At 37.3% G+C, this 15,821-nt stretch overlaps 1 protein-coding gene across 1 annotated transcript; it reads right to left on the bottom strand.

Annotated features, from left to right (window-relative positions):
* Positions 1 to 453: 453 nt before the first annotated feature.
* On the bottom strand, positions 454 to 11,378 carry LOC121327970 (transmembrane protein 154-like). Its single transcript, XM_041272363.1, has 6 exons — positions 11,245 to 11,378; positions 8,801 to 9,142; positions 7,601 to 7,661; positions 6,240 to 6,325; positions 4,219 to 4,270; positions 454 to 721 (listed from the first exon to the last, which is right to left on the bottom strand). The coding sequence occupies exons 1-6, from the start codon at positions 11,333 to 11,335 to the stop codon at positions 715 to 717; spliced, it is 639 nt and encodes a 212-aa protein (XP_041128297.1). The 5' UTR covers positions 11,336 to 11,378; the 3' UTR covers positions 454 to 714.
* Between the last annotated feature and the right edge of the window lie 4,443 nt (positions 11,379 to 15,821).

Genomic DNA, 15,821 nt, shown 5'->3' with positions numbered 1-15,821 from the left:
CTTCCTGTAGTGATGTAGAGCTAGACACCCCTGTGTCTGCTGGTTTTCATTCCAACTGAGCTCTGAATTACTTAACTAGACCCTTAATACAACTGATAATTTGCTTAATTAGACCTTTATAACTGTTTCAAGTTACTTATAAAATGTTACAGCAAACATGAAATAGACAACTGTTTAAGAATTGAAAATAAGTAAAAAGGTCTAACTAAGCAAATTATCAGTTCAATTAAGGGTTTAATTAAATAACTGAGCTTGGCTGGAATGAAAACCAACAGTACAGTGGGTCCCCAGGACCAGGATTGGGAAACCTTGGTTTAGAGAACAGATCTCAAACCCCAGTACACTAGAGAGGGAATTTTTTAAAAGAGCTTTGAAACAGACTTTAAAGCTTTAAGTGTAAAAAGTTGTCAGGATGTTAATAATGAAAAGAAAAAGGACAGGTACATTATTTAAACAGTTGTAGCAACATGTGGGGACTTATAACTTAGAACCCCACTACTTACTCTTTAAGGTTCACTCAAGAATTGATGATCAACTAATTGTTCTTTAGTTGACCTATTGCACACAGAACTAAAAAGTAACAGAATTCCAATATCAATTACAACACATCTTGATGTACAATCCTTTCAAGAAGAACTGTTTGTACCATTATTTGAATACAAAACCGTAGCTATGGATGACGAAGAAGAAACCATTTAAACTGCTTCATGATCCCTACTCACTGCAAATAAAAAAAAGAAAGTGTATTGAGTTATTGTGGTTATTTTGCAAATATTTTAACATATTCATGAACTGATTAAAACTAGCTGAAGCAGCACGTACAATTTATGTCACAAGAAACGGATATCAGACTTTGTTATTTTACTTTTGTTTTGCAAACAGTAAAAGGTCTATTTGGGGATGATAGTGCAAGATAATAATTACATATCCAGTCACACAAACTCCCTACACTCACTAGTTTGGTAATATTTGTTTTAATATTCTGAATTCTGCTATGCAGAATAAGGTTAGCAGCATTCAGCATATCAGTGTTGCATACTGGGTTCAGTGGACAGGAGTTGTAGGCTCTATCTGTGGAGGCAGAGAGGCTCTGATTGAGGAAGAAAAGAGACTGATTGGGGACCTCAAAAGAGAGGTAGTGGAGGAAGTTAACATCAATGAAAAGGAATGGATGGCTACAGTAAATAAACTGGGCTGGGTTAGGTGGGGGTGAAGGGGACACCAGCATCACTGTTGAGCCTTCCTGGGGTGTTGTGGGCTAGTCGATAAAACACAGAAGATGGGAGGTGCCCACCTGATGACCCCTGTGAAGTGCCCCACGCAGCCCATTCCAGACAGTTGACATGCTGAGGCGTTAGGGAGGTCACACTTTGGTTAATCCCTGGAGCCAGCATTGGCGCTGTTGTGTGTGCTGATGTGCCAGGGAGGTTGTTGCAAATAGGCTGATCCCTGGAGCCAGCATTATGCTTCAGAATAGAAAGAAAAGCTCTGAAGGCTCATACAGTATATTGCAGCAAAGCTACGTCTTGGTTGGTCCCCACCACAACCATTTCATTTTATCTTGGCAAAAGCTAAGTCCACTATTAACATGAAGCAAACAACAGCTACTCTCATCTAATAAAAATCTCATTAAAAACTCATTTTCTGCAGGTTTGAGATTTGAACATAAGCCCAAGGCTAGCATTAGAAATACTTCTGTTTTTATGTAAATGTGGAATAATAGTAATCTGACCAAAATATTGTACAAAAAATGTATGTGTACAATAAAAAGGGGTTTAACAAGATATATTAAGGGACCCATGTTTCACCTCAAATTTTCATCTCTGAGAGCACTTTTTACTGACATTAAAAAAGCGGGGGGTCAAGTCAATTAAATCTGGTTTAACTTGGACTGTGCCCCCTACTGACCTATGAACATCTACTCCTTATTGAGTTGCACCAAACTTTCATACATGCCAAGATAATTGCTACCAGATTGATACTGTTCAAACCCCATGGTTAAACAAGAGTGATATGGGTCAGTAGCTAGTGAGCACTTTTGTTTTCTTTACTAAGGGAGGATAAAATAGCAAGTAATACCAAGAAAGGTTCACTCTCAGAAAAAAGCATTACAATTAGTTACATTAAATTACTGTGAATTTGTCAGTTCTACAAGTGGTTATGATACAGATAAAATGCAATGAACCCACCATGCTGGGCAATAGTAAAGTTACTTTTTAGTCAGTTATTTTTATTAGTAAACTAAACCTATTTACAGTTGCAGTCAGGCTATGTGATTTGCTGCCTGTTGCAGAGAACATTTGGTGTTGTTGTCTGTTGCTCTTTTAAAAGAAAAGGCAGGTCCATTCTGGTCTAATAAATACAGAATTTCTTCTTCTGCAGCCATTCCTTTGTAGATCTGCTTGTATGTTTAGGATCATTGTCTTGCTGTAAAATGACCCACTTTTGGTTCAGCTTCAGCTCACGGACGGATGGCTGGAGATTTTCCTCTAGAATCTTCTGATACAATGCAGAATTCATGGTTGTGTCAATGATGGCAAGCCGTCCAGGTCCTGAGGCAGCAAAGCAGCCCCAAACCATCACACTCCCACCACCAGGCTTGACGGTTGGGATGAGATTCTTCTGTTTGAACGCAGTGTTTGGTTTTCGCCAAACAGAAAGTTTCTCATTGAGGCCAAAAAGTTCCTTCTTTGACTCGTCTGTCCAGAGAACATTGTTCCAGAAGTCTTGTGGATCATCTATGTGTTCTTTGGTGAACTTCAGACGGGCAGCAATGTTCTTTTTAGAGAGCAGTGGTTTCCTCCTGGCTATGCTTCCATGAACACCATTCTTGTTCAGTCTTTTTCTGATAGTCATGAACACTCACATTAGCCAAGGCGACAGTGGCCTGCAGATCCTCGGATGTTACTCTGGGGTTCTTTGTGACTTCCTTGATGATTTTTCGGTTTGTTCTTGGAGAGATTTTGGTAGGGCAACTGCTCATGGGTAGAGTGACTGTGGTCTTGAACTTTTTTTATTTGTATACTATCTTTCTGGCAGTGGATTGGTGGAGCCACAAATCCTTAGAAATTATTTTGTAACCCTTTCTAGACTGATGAGCATCAATAACTGTTTTTCAGAGGTCTTCAAAGATTTATTTTGATCATGGCATGACGTGTTTCCACACACCTGTATGGTGAAGACCAAACTCACAAAGTTTCTGATCTTTATATAGGGTGGGGCCTCCCAAACTCACCCCTGAAGATCTACTTAATTATTTAAACACCTGATTCTAATTATCCCTTTAATTGAGCTGATAAAACCAGGGGTTCACTTACTTTTTCACATACCCTGAATCTTAATTACTCATTGTTTGTCTATTTCATACATCATTTTGTTTCAAAAGACATGGAATTGGTTAATATAAATCCTATTGGATATTTAAGAAAAGACTGGTTTTAATTCAAGAAGGCTATCATGGTAAAACTATGGAATTTCCATAATTATCATTGGGGTTTATAAACTTTTTCTCGGCACTGCACATAGTAAACAAGCACTGGTATACAATAAAATAAGATGATTACACTTTTTTTTTAATTGTTAGTATTAAAACAGTCTCCCTTTTATGTTAATAAAAAGACTTGGCTCACTGTACCCCACCCTATATCGGAATGTGTATTTTTATGGGGTTCCGCGTTTGGAATAACTGCACTCTTGAGATTGAACGTGTTTATACTGTGGGAGTCACCCAGCTCTATCACGGATGGCTTTGGGTGGACCAAAAAGCGAACATCAGGTCCCTGCATCCTCTCTGTCTTTTATTTCGTTAGGATTTCTTTCATCCTTCGGGTTAGGTGGCCGTGCTGTCTAAGCTTTGCAAACCCTATCACAGGATCAAACATTGGACCTTGCTATGTAAAAGATAACTGCATGATTGATGCCGCTCAATTCTTTGAGTGTAACGTTGGGTTCCATCCCAGTTCACAGTGTTGGTTTTCCCTTTATGTAGTCCTGGATCAACTCTTAAGCGGTGATGGTTTTCTTCTGAATAGCAGAACTGCATATTCACAGTGCCTCTTTCACCTTTAATATTTGGTGAATGCAGAAAACTTACACAGACAGAACCAAACCAAACAGTTTCAAAACTGAACAAGTGTACATTTGTATTTTAAGTAGTACCTTTTTTTTTTTTTCTATAAAAGCTTTAGTTTCTTTCTAAACCACCTGTATGATTCTTACCTGAGTTTGGAATCGGTTTCTTCTTTTACAGACGACAAGCCATCACTCTCAGCTGCAACAACAACACAATCAGCTTAGACACACAAAACCTCAACAAATGTTTTATTAATAAAGAAAAAACAAATCACGTTTACACTGGCAATTGCACAAACTATGTATTTTTTTTTTTATTGGAAAAAGCTTAGAATGCCTTAAAATAATAAAGAATGAAATGTTAAATAAATAACTTTAAAGGGATGTATAATGCCACAACAGAATTTGACAGAAAAACAAACTGTTTTGAACTTTTATGTGGTGTTTATGTTTATATGTGGTGTACTGGTTTTTGTCTTATACATACAGATCCTGTCCGACTCCCAGGATCCCAATATAATGTTTTTGACCCTTGTGTGTGTTTGTGAAGGCTTGAGCAGACATGAAACGTTGTAATACTGACACGAGGTTAACATGAAAGAGTGGTATGGGACTACTAATACACTGGAGACCTCTACTGATTGAAAATTGCATTGCAGAAGTGCAACTCTGAATGAGAAAAACACATGGAAAATTTTGGGAATTAACAAATAGCTGGGTGAAGTCAAACATGGGACACTAGGATAACCCCTGCCCCTACCAGGTTTCATCCACATTATTGCGAGTAACCATTTCTATATTACACTTTTTTATTATTAAAGGTTAATGTATATAAAAAAATATATATATATATATATATATATATATATATCATATATATATATATATATATATATATATATATATATATATATATATATATAGATCAACATATTACCTAATAAAATATTTTCTCATATTTTACGATGTGAAAGAAGCACACATTATGGTCAAGGTGAATTTGATGTTTTCTATTCAATTCAATATTCAACACCTCTAGTTCACCACATTCTCCAAGAGGTTGCATGAAGGAAAGTAATCATCATTGAAAACACGACAGTCATAGCTAAAGTAGCTTTCATTACTAGTAATGCGAGCCAAAGCATGTTCTTTACTAAAATAAAGACAAACATTTCAAATGTTTAGAGATTTTTTTAACTTGTTTTTAATGTTGACTGTGTTCTTTTGGGAATTACAAACTATGACTTTTTTTTTTTTGTTAATACATGTTTAACATAATGTGTGTATCTTTTATATAGGTAAATGTGAGATCTACAAATTCACAGTAATACAGTAATATTTACTGGAATTATTTTGTTAGGTATATTTATGTGATTTAAATAAATGTCCCACCAATACTAATAATACAATCTAAAGAATTAACAATAATATTACTGGTTTCTTCTGGTGTTTGTGTATTGTACTTCAAATTTGGAATACGCATATATTTCAAAAACAATGCTATAAAAATAAATGCTGCTGTTGCTTCCTGGTATAACACTTCATGTGCTGTGGTTCAGTTTCATTACAATGGAGGAAGTGATTAGAAACCAGGAAGAATTAAGCATTTATAGGGATCTGCAATTTCCTGTGGTTCTATCACAGCACAGGTTGCATGTCTTTTGCTTAACATGGGGGTACAGCTTCTCACCATATACAGAGAAGCAAGGGTTCCTTTCTATCAATCATCATTAGTATCAAGTTCACCCGCAAAATGATCAAACCCCACAGAGAATGCGTGTGGTTCTTTTGTTGCACACATATTCCACCATCTTCTCTCACACACAGGGTTCAGCAGCATCAATACTTCCTGTTTCATTTGCACCACATACAAATAACGTTTTTGCATTATATTTGTGCAGTTTCAATTTATGTTGTCATAATGCACATTCACGTCATCAAATCAGAACAAATGTTTATTGTACATTTATTGAACATTCATTTAAGCTTATTTGCATATTCCATTTGCATTATTTTTGGCATCTATTTGGAATCCTGTTTGAATACAAAAATACACTGAAACTGAATGTATTTTTTTTTTTTTTTTGGAATGGCAATAATGTAGAAAAATCAAATAGTAGAATTCGCTACTGAGCAGTTCAAAAAATGATATGTATAGTTCAGCTTACAAGGTTTCTTTGGAGTATCCATCCATTTTTCTAGATCCTCCATGTCCAGTTCCAGAACAGAGGGGATGTCATCCTCAAATAAAGGGCTTGGAAAATAATTATTAAAATTAAATTATTAATTAAATTCTTAGCAAGCGACATTAAAACCAGAATATTCCAAACTAAAGCAAGCAATCTTATTAGTGACAAGATGGCACATAATATACTAGCTATAGTCTCATATCAGGGTATTTCCTTGACCGGCTGGGCAAGTTGGTGACTGGTAACCACAGCTGATTATTAATTCCCCTGGAAATGCCCTTATTGCTCCAGTGTTATGAGCCTTCCCAATCAGGGCCTTCATTGTTTTCACTTACCGGAGGCCTACTTGTCTGTCTGTCTGTCTGTCTGGAGAATAGGGTCTGCTTTTCCCAGAAGATAATCTTGTAAACTGCTTTATCATTTTTGTTAGGTTCATTTATAATGTAACTTCTAATTTAGCTATACCCATTGGTTTAAGGGCAGTGATGTAGTATACTGAAAAAAGAACTGCAAAATGGTAACAGAAACTGGGTATGCTACTGATTGACCACTGAATGGTCTAGATAGTATGGTTTAATTTGATTTATCTTGGTGTTGTGTTTTATTGTACTGTATGTCTTGTTATATGCTATCATATCAACATTTATTTTTTATGATGGATGTTAATTATGCTGCAGTTTGAGCCTTTTTGGCCAGGTCACCATTATAAATGAAAGCTTTATGTAATTCAATATGTTATGTTAATATATTGAATTACATGCCACTTTGTAGTTTTCCATATGATATACTTACTACTATTATGGCTTCCTGTTTAGACTTTTACAATATCATTTTGTAGTATCTTTGATGTTAAATAAAATATCTAAATTATGTTCATGCAGTATTTTTTTCTCAATCCTAAAATTCTAGGTGATGCAAAACTTTTGACCACAGCTGTACACTTGGGTGCGCTTCAGAATTACTGTAGTTCTGCATTATCAGTGGATACAAAATGAATGCGTGTATTTTCATCTCCACAGTCCGACTGAAACTGTTCTGGCAGTGTGACATCACGCCCAGATGTTTCCTATTAGTCACGCAGGACATCATTCAATGACATGGGGCAGTTGATTGTGTGCCTTCACTACAAGCTTGCTTTCTCTGACTTGTGTCCATTCAACACATTTCATGCTAGAAAAAAAATAGTTGAGAGTCTAAAATTACCAACTCCAAATGTCTGAACCATCAGCAGAGACAGCTGATTGTGGAAATATTAAATAGGATTCAGCATAAATCCAGTACCAGACATGAGATATGGTCTCACGCCACCCTGATAACTACAGTACCAATGAATGCATTACCTTCCTATCTTCACAGCATCTGTGTCATCATCAGGTGGCTGATCAAAATCCTTCTTGTAGGCTGCAAAAGGGAAAGAACAATACAGAGCCCTTGTGAAAAGCTACAGGTAACCATCTCTAGCCCAGTCTGACATGCTGCTAAAATAACTAAAATAATGGTTTACAGCATGTGAACAGGCACTGTAAAAATAGCAGGCAGAGGCTGAAGGAGGCAGTTTAAGCACTCTTGTGCATGTTTAGTTACAAAAAAACTGTTCAGCAAATAAAGGGTACTGCCTCTTTAAATATCTCACAACTATATAAAATAGAGCCCAGGCAAAGCTAGGTTATAAATAAGTGGTATGCTTGTTAACATGCACAGCTGTCGATGATGGGCTGGCAGGTAATCGTCTCTGGGTGTTCTGGAGGTAGTTACCTACTTTCAGTAAGGGAAATTATAAAGGAGAATTGTAGTCCTTCCTTTTGGTTCGGTTTGGACCTTGCCCTGGGTTCGTCAACCCACAAGTGGATGCTCCTTTTATAGACCTGTGGCTAGGCTTAATTGATTGTTAATTAATCAATTAAGTCCCAGCCACAGTATGCACATGATTCAAACAACAAATAATACTTGTACACAGGGACTTGCGCGCTATCACACAGCACTTATAAGGTTTGGATCACAAGCAATCCTCCTTCAAAATTGTTAAAATATGGTTACTTTAGTTGATGTACTTATAAAATGTCCCTTATGGTCTATTTTGTAGGTGGGGGAAATCATATTATTCAGACACATTGGCAAAAAGAATATTACGCTGATGACATTATTCTTATCCCCCTTCAATATATAGTATATTGTTCCTCAGTTTTGAATATGATATGCAGAATATTTATGATATAACTTTAACTCTGATTGTTTTTCATGATTATAAATTAAAATACAATGATTATAAAGACTCTGTACAAGTGTAAAATATATCAGTTATCTTAACTATTGTGTTCTTCTGATAAGTAATTAACACTGTTATTTGGGGAGTCTGAAATGAAAAAAGTATTTTCTTATTGGATGTGCTTGTTTTTCCTTTAATAAAACAAAGCGGTGTGTGTAAATCTTGTGTTCAGATTGGATGGAACCCTCACTACAGTACACTTTGAGCAGTCAGGTCTCTAATTCTTACCCTAGGTGCTGCATTCAAGCAGATGGAACAATATAGGAAAACATACCTAAAGACACTGTATTTCCTTTACGGCGTTTAATCATCACTCCAGTCACAACTGCCAATAGTATTAATAGAAGCACAAGAGGAATAGCAATTACTAAGTAGATGTTATAATCAGATAAGAGAGGATGCAGCCCATTCGGAGCAGAGGTTAGATTGCCATCTGGTGTATCGGAGTAAAATCTGCCCAAGCTGACGTTCAAATGTACTTCAAAATGTTCAGGTGGGATTTCAGTTTCCAGGTCCACTGAACCATTATTTAGAAGCGAGATATCCTTCTCAACATCATTCCAAGATAAGTCATCCTCAAGGCCTTTGCTAGAAGAGCTATTGTCTTTGGAATTCACTGAAAAGAGAATAAAACAGAACAAAAATGTTCAATGTTTTCTTTTTCATTTTCTTTCTCATTAAAAAAAAAAAATGCTATAAGTGCTTTTGTGTTCCATATGACATCATGGGTCGTTATTGCTGAAAACAAGGATTCTCAATTTGCAGCAATCATTCTGATTGTAATGCATTTCATTGTATTCCTTAGGATGAGCCTGCTCGGTAGTATTTACAATGAGCAGGATTAATAATAAACAGCCCGTATAAAGCATAGCAAGTCGTTACAATTCAATGCAAATATTCACATTTATATTGTATATTTTTAATGCATTTTAATCTATCTATCTATCTATCTATCTATCTATCTATCTATATATATATATATTGCTCTTTAACATACTGCTGTACATGAACCCTGTTCTAATTTTATTTTTAAATAGTTTCAATCAAAAAGCTATACAGAGGGGGCTCTGGAGTGGTGCATCTGGTAAAGGCACTCCACGTGGAGTGCAGGATGCGCCCTATATCCTGGACATTGCCAGTTCAAGTCCAGGCTATTCCACTGCCAACCATGGACGGGAGCCCCCAGGGGTCTGGCCTGGCGCCTGCAGGCTTGCCTGTAACTTGCCCAGGGCTGAGTTGACCTTCAACACTGCAGCTCTGGGTGGCTACATGGTGAGTCTGCAGTGTGAAAAGAAGTGGTTGGCTGTTGGCACATGTTTCAGAGTCAGCACAGGGGTGGTAGCAGTGAGCTGAGCCTAAATAATAATTGTAAATTGTGAGAAAATAATCAAAAAAATTGGCGGCTACAAAATTTAGAAACCCCCCCCCCCAACAAAACAAAAAACAACCTATGGAGTACCAAATCAAACATGCAGTCTGGTTAGATGATTTTCTGGATAATTGGCTCACACCCTGAAACTAATAAGGACACTTTGCAAGACTGAAAACAACTGCAGGTACATAGCTTTCAGTGTTTTAAAAGCAAAATATAAATGACTACCATATGTTAATAAAGGTAATCAAGTAAATGGAGCACACATTTTATTGGGACTAGGTAGTGTTCCCGTTAATTTTACAGTCCAGTTGGGGGCTCCCGAGTGGCACATCTGGTAAAGGCGCTCTGCATAGAGTGCAGGATGCACCCTATAGCCTAGAAGTCACCAGTTCAAGTCCAGGCTATTCCACTGCCAACCATGGACAAGAGCCCCAAGGGGAGGCGCACAATTGGCCAAGTGGGGGAAGGGCTTAGGTCAACCAGGGTATCCTCAGCTCACCGTGCACCATCAACCCCTGTAGACTGGCCAGGCAACTGCCCAGAGCTGCATTGTCCTCCAACACTGTAGCTCTAGGTTGGCTGCATGGCAGGCCTGCAGAGTAGAAAAAAGTGTGTTCATCTTCACCGCTCCAGAGTCAGCGCAAGGGTGATAGTGGTGAGCTGAGCTTAAAATACAATTGGATATATCAAATTGGGAGAAAAACAGGCTAAAGTAATTGACTCTATACTGTAATTGTTTTAAGAACTTTAAAGAGACTTTTTGTTGTTGTTGTCAGGTTAAATTCAAGCAGTATGACATTCTTTTGAAGAAATGTTAAGGTGTCACAAGCTGAAGCATGCTCAGCCTGCAGAGAATCCAAGGAAAGACAATGCACCATTACAGTAAGAGAATTCTTCGGATTTGCCCATACAAGTTTGTCATGCATCTTAAAAGATAGATGTTTAAATACTCCAGTACCTCTCAACAAATAATATTACACACTAAAACCTGATGAACATATTCATCTATATATTATCTATTATAAACATGTGAATGCATCAACATTGTGTTAATATTAAGAACAATTAAAAGCCATTACACTACATTTTATATCTAAGGTGCTGAAATACTACTATGAAGTGTTAGACCACATTCCACACTTCTCCAATCAAATGATGTCATGTGGCTGTGCAAACATACAGCTTTAACATTTTGTTTTTATTCCTTTACAATAATCCTCCCAAACTTCCTCATAGGCGTAACCCATACAAAGGGTTTCTATAAAGAGAGGAGGATTTTATGACACACTAATACGTCCCCTTTACAGGACAGCGATCATTAGTATAATATCAAAAACACATACCAGTTCCAGCATACACAGCAGCCAGTAGAATTAGGAGGAAGGACATTTCCCAGCCTTTTTGTTGCCCTTTAACTTGGTGAAGTGCAGGCATAATGCCATTGTACCCTGATTTCCGTACTCTCTAACTCACATGCATGAGTCAACATTTCCTGTTTCCTGGCTGTGTTTGTCTTGACTAATTTTCTGAGTGATAGTTTTGGGAAGTGAAACAATCAGCTGTGGGCATGTGGCAGCGAGAATCACTAGCTAAGGTATGCAGGAGTGTTGAATATAATACACACAATCACTCTAGAGAGCAATGGCTGGCAAAGAGGAATTAATTTCTCTTGACAGATGAAGACTGGGTTAAATTTTATGAATACTACATTACTCCAATGCTGAAACGGTTGTATATTGTGACAGAGGCTCTGCACATGGGTGCACGGATGTGTAAGTTTGGTGGCTGGTGGACACCTTCATTATCTTGGTGAAGGAGTCTGGAACCATGATGGCCACCCTTCGCACAGCCACATGACATTGTTTGATTGGAGAATGTGGCTAGGTGGTGACTGGAGAATTAATTGTCAAACAACCCCTGGTCACATGGTGTAAAAGGACAAAGGAGTGTTTGTTGAGAGAGAGGGTGTAGGAGAAAGAGTACTAAATAGCCCAACTTGGATGATTTAGGTTTGTTTATTTTGTACTTTTAATTCAGCTTTCTGCAGATGAGCTTCAACAAATTCTAAACGAAAAAGAGGCAAAAACACTAAAGGAATGATAATATCTTTCACTGTCCTTCAGCAATATCTCCAATCCAAAAGCACATACTTAGAAGCCATGCAGAAATACTGCAAGAGAAGCCATCAGGAAACCTAAGCTTCAGGGTTTAATAAGACATACAGTGCCTATTGTAAGTATTCACCCCCCTTGGACGTTTTCACAGTTTGTTGTGTTACAACCTGAAATCTTGATACATTTAAATGGGATTTTTTTTCCCCTTTGATTTGCATAACCAACTCAACACTTTGAAGAGGCAAAATAATTTTTATTGTGAAACAATAGTTAATGAAAAATAAAAAAAACTGAAATGCCTTGGTTAGATAAGTATTCCCCCCCTTAGTCAATACTTGGTAGAACCACCTTTGGCAGCATTTACAGCTGTGAGTCCTTTGGGGTAAGTCTCTACCAGGTTTGCGCATCTGGATCGTGCAATATTCACCCATTCTTCTTCGCAAAATCGTTCAAGCTCTGTCAAGTTGGATGGGGATCGTTGGTGGACAGCAATCTTCAAGTCTTGCCACAGATTTTCAATCGGATTCAAGTCCGGGCTTGACTGGACCATTCTAGGACATTCACTTTCTTGTTTCTAAGCCACTCCAGTGTCGCTTTGGCTGTGTGCTTGGGGTCATTGTCCTGCTGAAAGGTGAATCTGCGTCCCAGTCTTAGGTCTTTTGCAGACTGAAACAAGTTTTCTTCAAGGATTTGCCTGTATTTAGCTCCATCCATTTTGCCCTCTACCCCGACAAGCTTCCCAGTCCCTGACGATGAAAAGCATCCCCATAGCATGATGCTGCCACCACCATGCTTCACAGTAGGGTTGGTGTTACCTGGATGATGTGCTGTGTTGGGTTTGCACCAGACGTAACGCTTTGCATTTAGGCCAAATAGTTCAATTTTTGTTTCATCAGACCACACATCTTTTTCCACATCTTTTTAGTCTCCCACATACCTTTTTGCAAATTCCAAGCAGGATTTTACATGTTTTTTTTTTTTATAGAAATGGCTTCCTTCTTGCCCCTCTTCCATACAAGCCAGATTTGTGGAGTACCTCAGCTATTGTTGACATGTGGACAGTTTCTCTTATCTCAGTCATGGAATGCTGTAAGTCTTTGAGTTGTCATTGGCCTCTTGGTGGCTTCTCTGACCAATGCCCTTCTTACTCGGATGCTCAGTTTGGGAGGACGGCTTGCTCTAAGCAGATTCTGGGTGGTGCTGTATACCTTCCACTTCTTAATGATCGACTTGACTGTGCTCCAAAGGATATTCAATGCCTTTGAAATCTTTTTATACCCCTCCCCTGATCTGTGCCTTTCCGCAGCTTTATCCCGAAGTTGTTTTGAAAGCTCCTTGGTCTTCATGGTAGTATCTTTGCTTTGAATGCACTACCCAACTGTGGGACCTTACAGAGACAGGTGTATTTAATCTGAAATCAAGTGAATCACTTTTATTGCAAACAGAAGGCAATCGGTTGCACCTGAGCTTATTTAGGAGTGTCACAGCAAAGGGGTGAATACTTATCTAATGAAGACTTTTCAGGTTTTTATTTTTATTTGATTTTTTTTTCAACCCCCATTTTGACCCAAGTGTGGAGTAGGTTGTGTAAATCAAAGGGAAAAAAAAATCAAATTTAAATGCATCAAGATTTCAGGTTGTAACACAACAAACTGTGAAAACATCTGGGGGGTGGGGTGGGGTGGGGGGGGGGGTGAATACTTTCTATAGGCACTGTATATGGACTGGATATCTCTTGTTTTGTGGAAAACTACTTACTCACACTATACCCCCCTCCACCATAATATAATTTTTATAAGTGTGTACTTACACATATCAGTTGAAATGATCCTTATTGTTCTGCATCACAACTTACTAGCTGAAGCTAACTTATAAGCTAATAAACCTTGAATACAGTACTGTGAGCAGCATCCTTTATTAAACAGGAGGTGGTTATGAATTGGTTTTCTTTGTAGCAGTCAAGGTGAGGAATGTTTTTCTATGAATGGTAGAACCAGTTAAGGTAATCATTACTCGCTTTCACCGAACTACGTGAATTTAAGGCCCAGTTCTGGGTAAGACCTTCTAAAACGAGTTGCTTCCAACTGGACCATTCTACCACACAAATGAGAGACCCTTGTTAATTACATTACACTGTAATAACGGAGTAATTACCAATGGTTCCTGCTCTTATGCAGTAACTAATTCAAAATTACATGGAAACAGCCTTGTGAACATTTTACTACCTGACAGAATTGGTAGCAGCATAGTACAGATGATTCCTATGTAATTACAGACCAGTAGTTAGCAAGCAGGTGCAGAAAACTATCGACCTAGTTAAAGTGTTAACAGCGTTTCTAATAGGGAGATAGAATCAACTTACAACTGTAGAATTTAAATTTTAAGAATAGTTCAAAAATAATTATTAGTTTATAAACAAAAATATCTGTTTTAATTCGAAAAAACAAATGCTGAGATAAACGGAAATCCTGTAAAACTACCTTAACACAGAGGATTTTGCTAATTCAAAAAAAAATCAAATAAATGTATATTTAGTTTTACTATAGAAACTGTTCTGCTACTGCAGTTTACATTTAATAAGTGTTACTGGAGTGTCAAGAATGGTCTTTCTACATTATTCACCGACAGTTAACAATTGTTTTACCCTACAGGACAGAGGAAAGGAATTAGTGTTAACAATGGGTCCAGTAAATAGTTTTAAGCCTTGTTGCTGAACACATTTCATTTTATTGCTTTTAGGATTTATAAATACCGTAGATGAATATGTAGATACATCTTTGCAAGTTGCATTGAAGCATGCACACAGCTTTTTATAGCACACTGTTCAGAACCAGTTTGTGTTTTGTGCGAGCAAAGAGACCTGCAGCTGTTTTAACAGACTAAAAATGCAAAAAAGAAGTACAAATCTTGATTTGCTTGTCTCCATGGTTGCGGAATGGTATATTTATGAAGACTGTACTGTACTGGTAGTCTACTTTGTATATGATATAAATCTTGTTCTCTGCCAATTTGTTATTATTCCTTATTACTGACAATAGTAATTCAAACCAGTTGGTGCCAGATCCTATTTTGCTTTAGTGGTTTGTTCAGATCCATTATTTATCAAAATGTTTTGTTTAATGTTTGTGCAGCTTATTTTTAATTAAAAACCAGTAATAAACCTTAGTAAGGGTTAAAGTAAGTAGTAGAGTACCAAAAACAACTGTTTAAATAACCTACCTGTAATTTTTATGACAACTTTTTACACTTATAACTTTAAAGTCTGTTTCAAAGCTCTTTTCAAAATGTCTGCTCTAGTGCACTGATAGTGTAAGGATTATTGCTCATATTGTCAAACAGGTAACATAGCAATAACGATCCATTATGTGGTACGGAACAGAAAAAACAGAGCATCTGTTAGATTTTTTTCTTTTTAAATTGTTCTTCCTGCAGTGATTTAGAGGACAGCTCTCAAACCCCAAATAGCTTTGAAACAGACTAAAGTTAAGTTAAGTTTATTAATTAAGTGAAGGTTGCCTCACTATCACCACCTTGTGGTGAACTGATGTGCTGCTGCAGCAACTGTTCCCTTCTTCATGTGCTGGCATTTAGACAGCCTGGCGCTCTGGCATGTTCCCGATTTCCACCCTAAGGGTTCTGGTCAAACCTCATGGTCATGCACCTTTTTGTAAAAACAAGTAAAGATATTTCTGAAGTACATTAAATAAACACACACCTTTGTTCTATTTGTTTAGTGTATGATAAAATATAACCTGATATTACCTGACTTCTCCCTTTGCATATTTATGACTTTATTGAATTTCAAA

The sequence above is a fragment of the Polyodon spathula genome, chromosome 2 (assembly GCF_017654505.1).
Source record: "Polyodon spathula isolate WHYD16114869_AA chromosome 2, ASM1765450v1, whole genome shotgun sequence".
NCBI classification, from domain to species: Eukaryota; Metazoa; Chordata; class Actinopteri; order Acipenseriformes; family Polyodontidae; genus Polyodon; species Polyodon spathula.
This window is presented reverse-complemented; position numbering and strand designations above follow the sequence as displayed.

Coding starts and splice junctions, on each gene's coding strand:
- LOC121327970 (XM_041272363.1), bottom strand. CDS start 11,335: ATGCCTGCACTTCACCAAGTTAAAGGGCAACAAAAAGGCTGGGAAATG. Junction 9,143..11,244: donor TGCTGTGTATGCTGGAACTG/GTATGTGTTTTT, acceptor TTCTCTTTTCAG/TGAATTCCAAAGACAATAGC. Junction 6,326..7,600: donor GATGCTGTGAAGATAGGAAG/GTAATGCATTCA, acceptor TTATTTTCCAAG/CCCTTTATTTGAGGATGACA.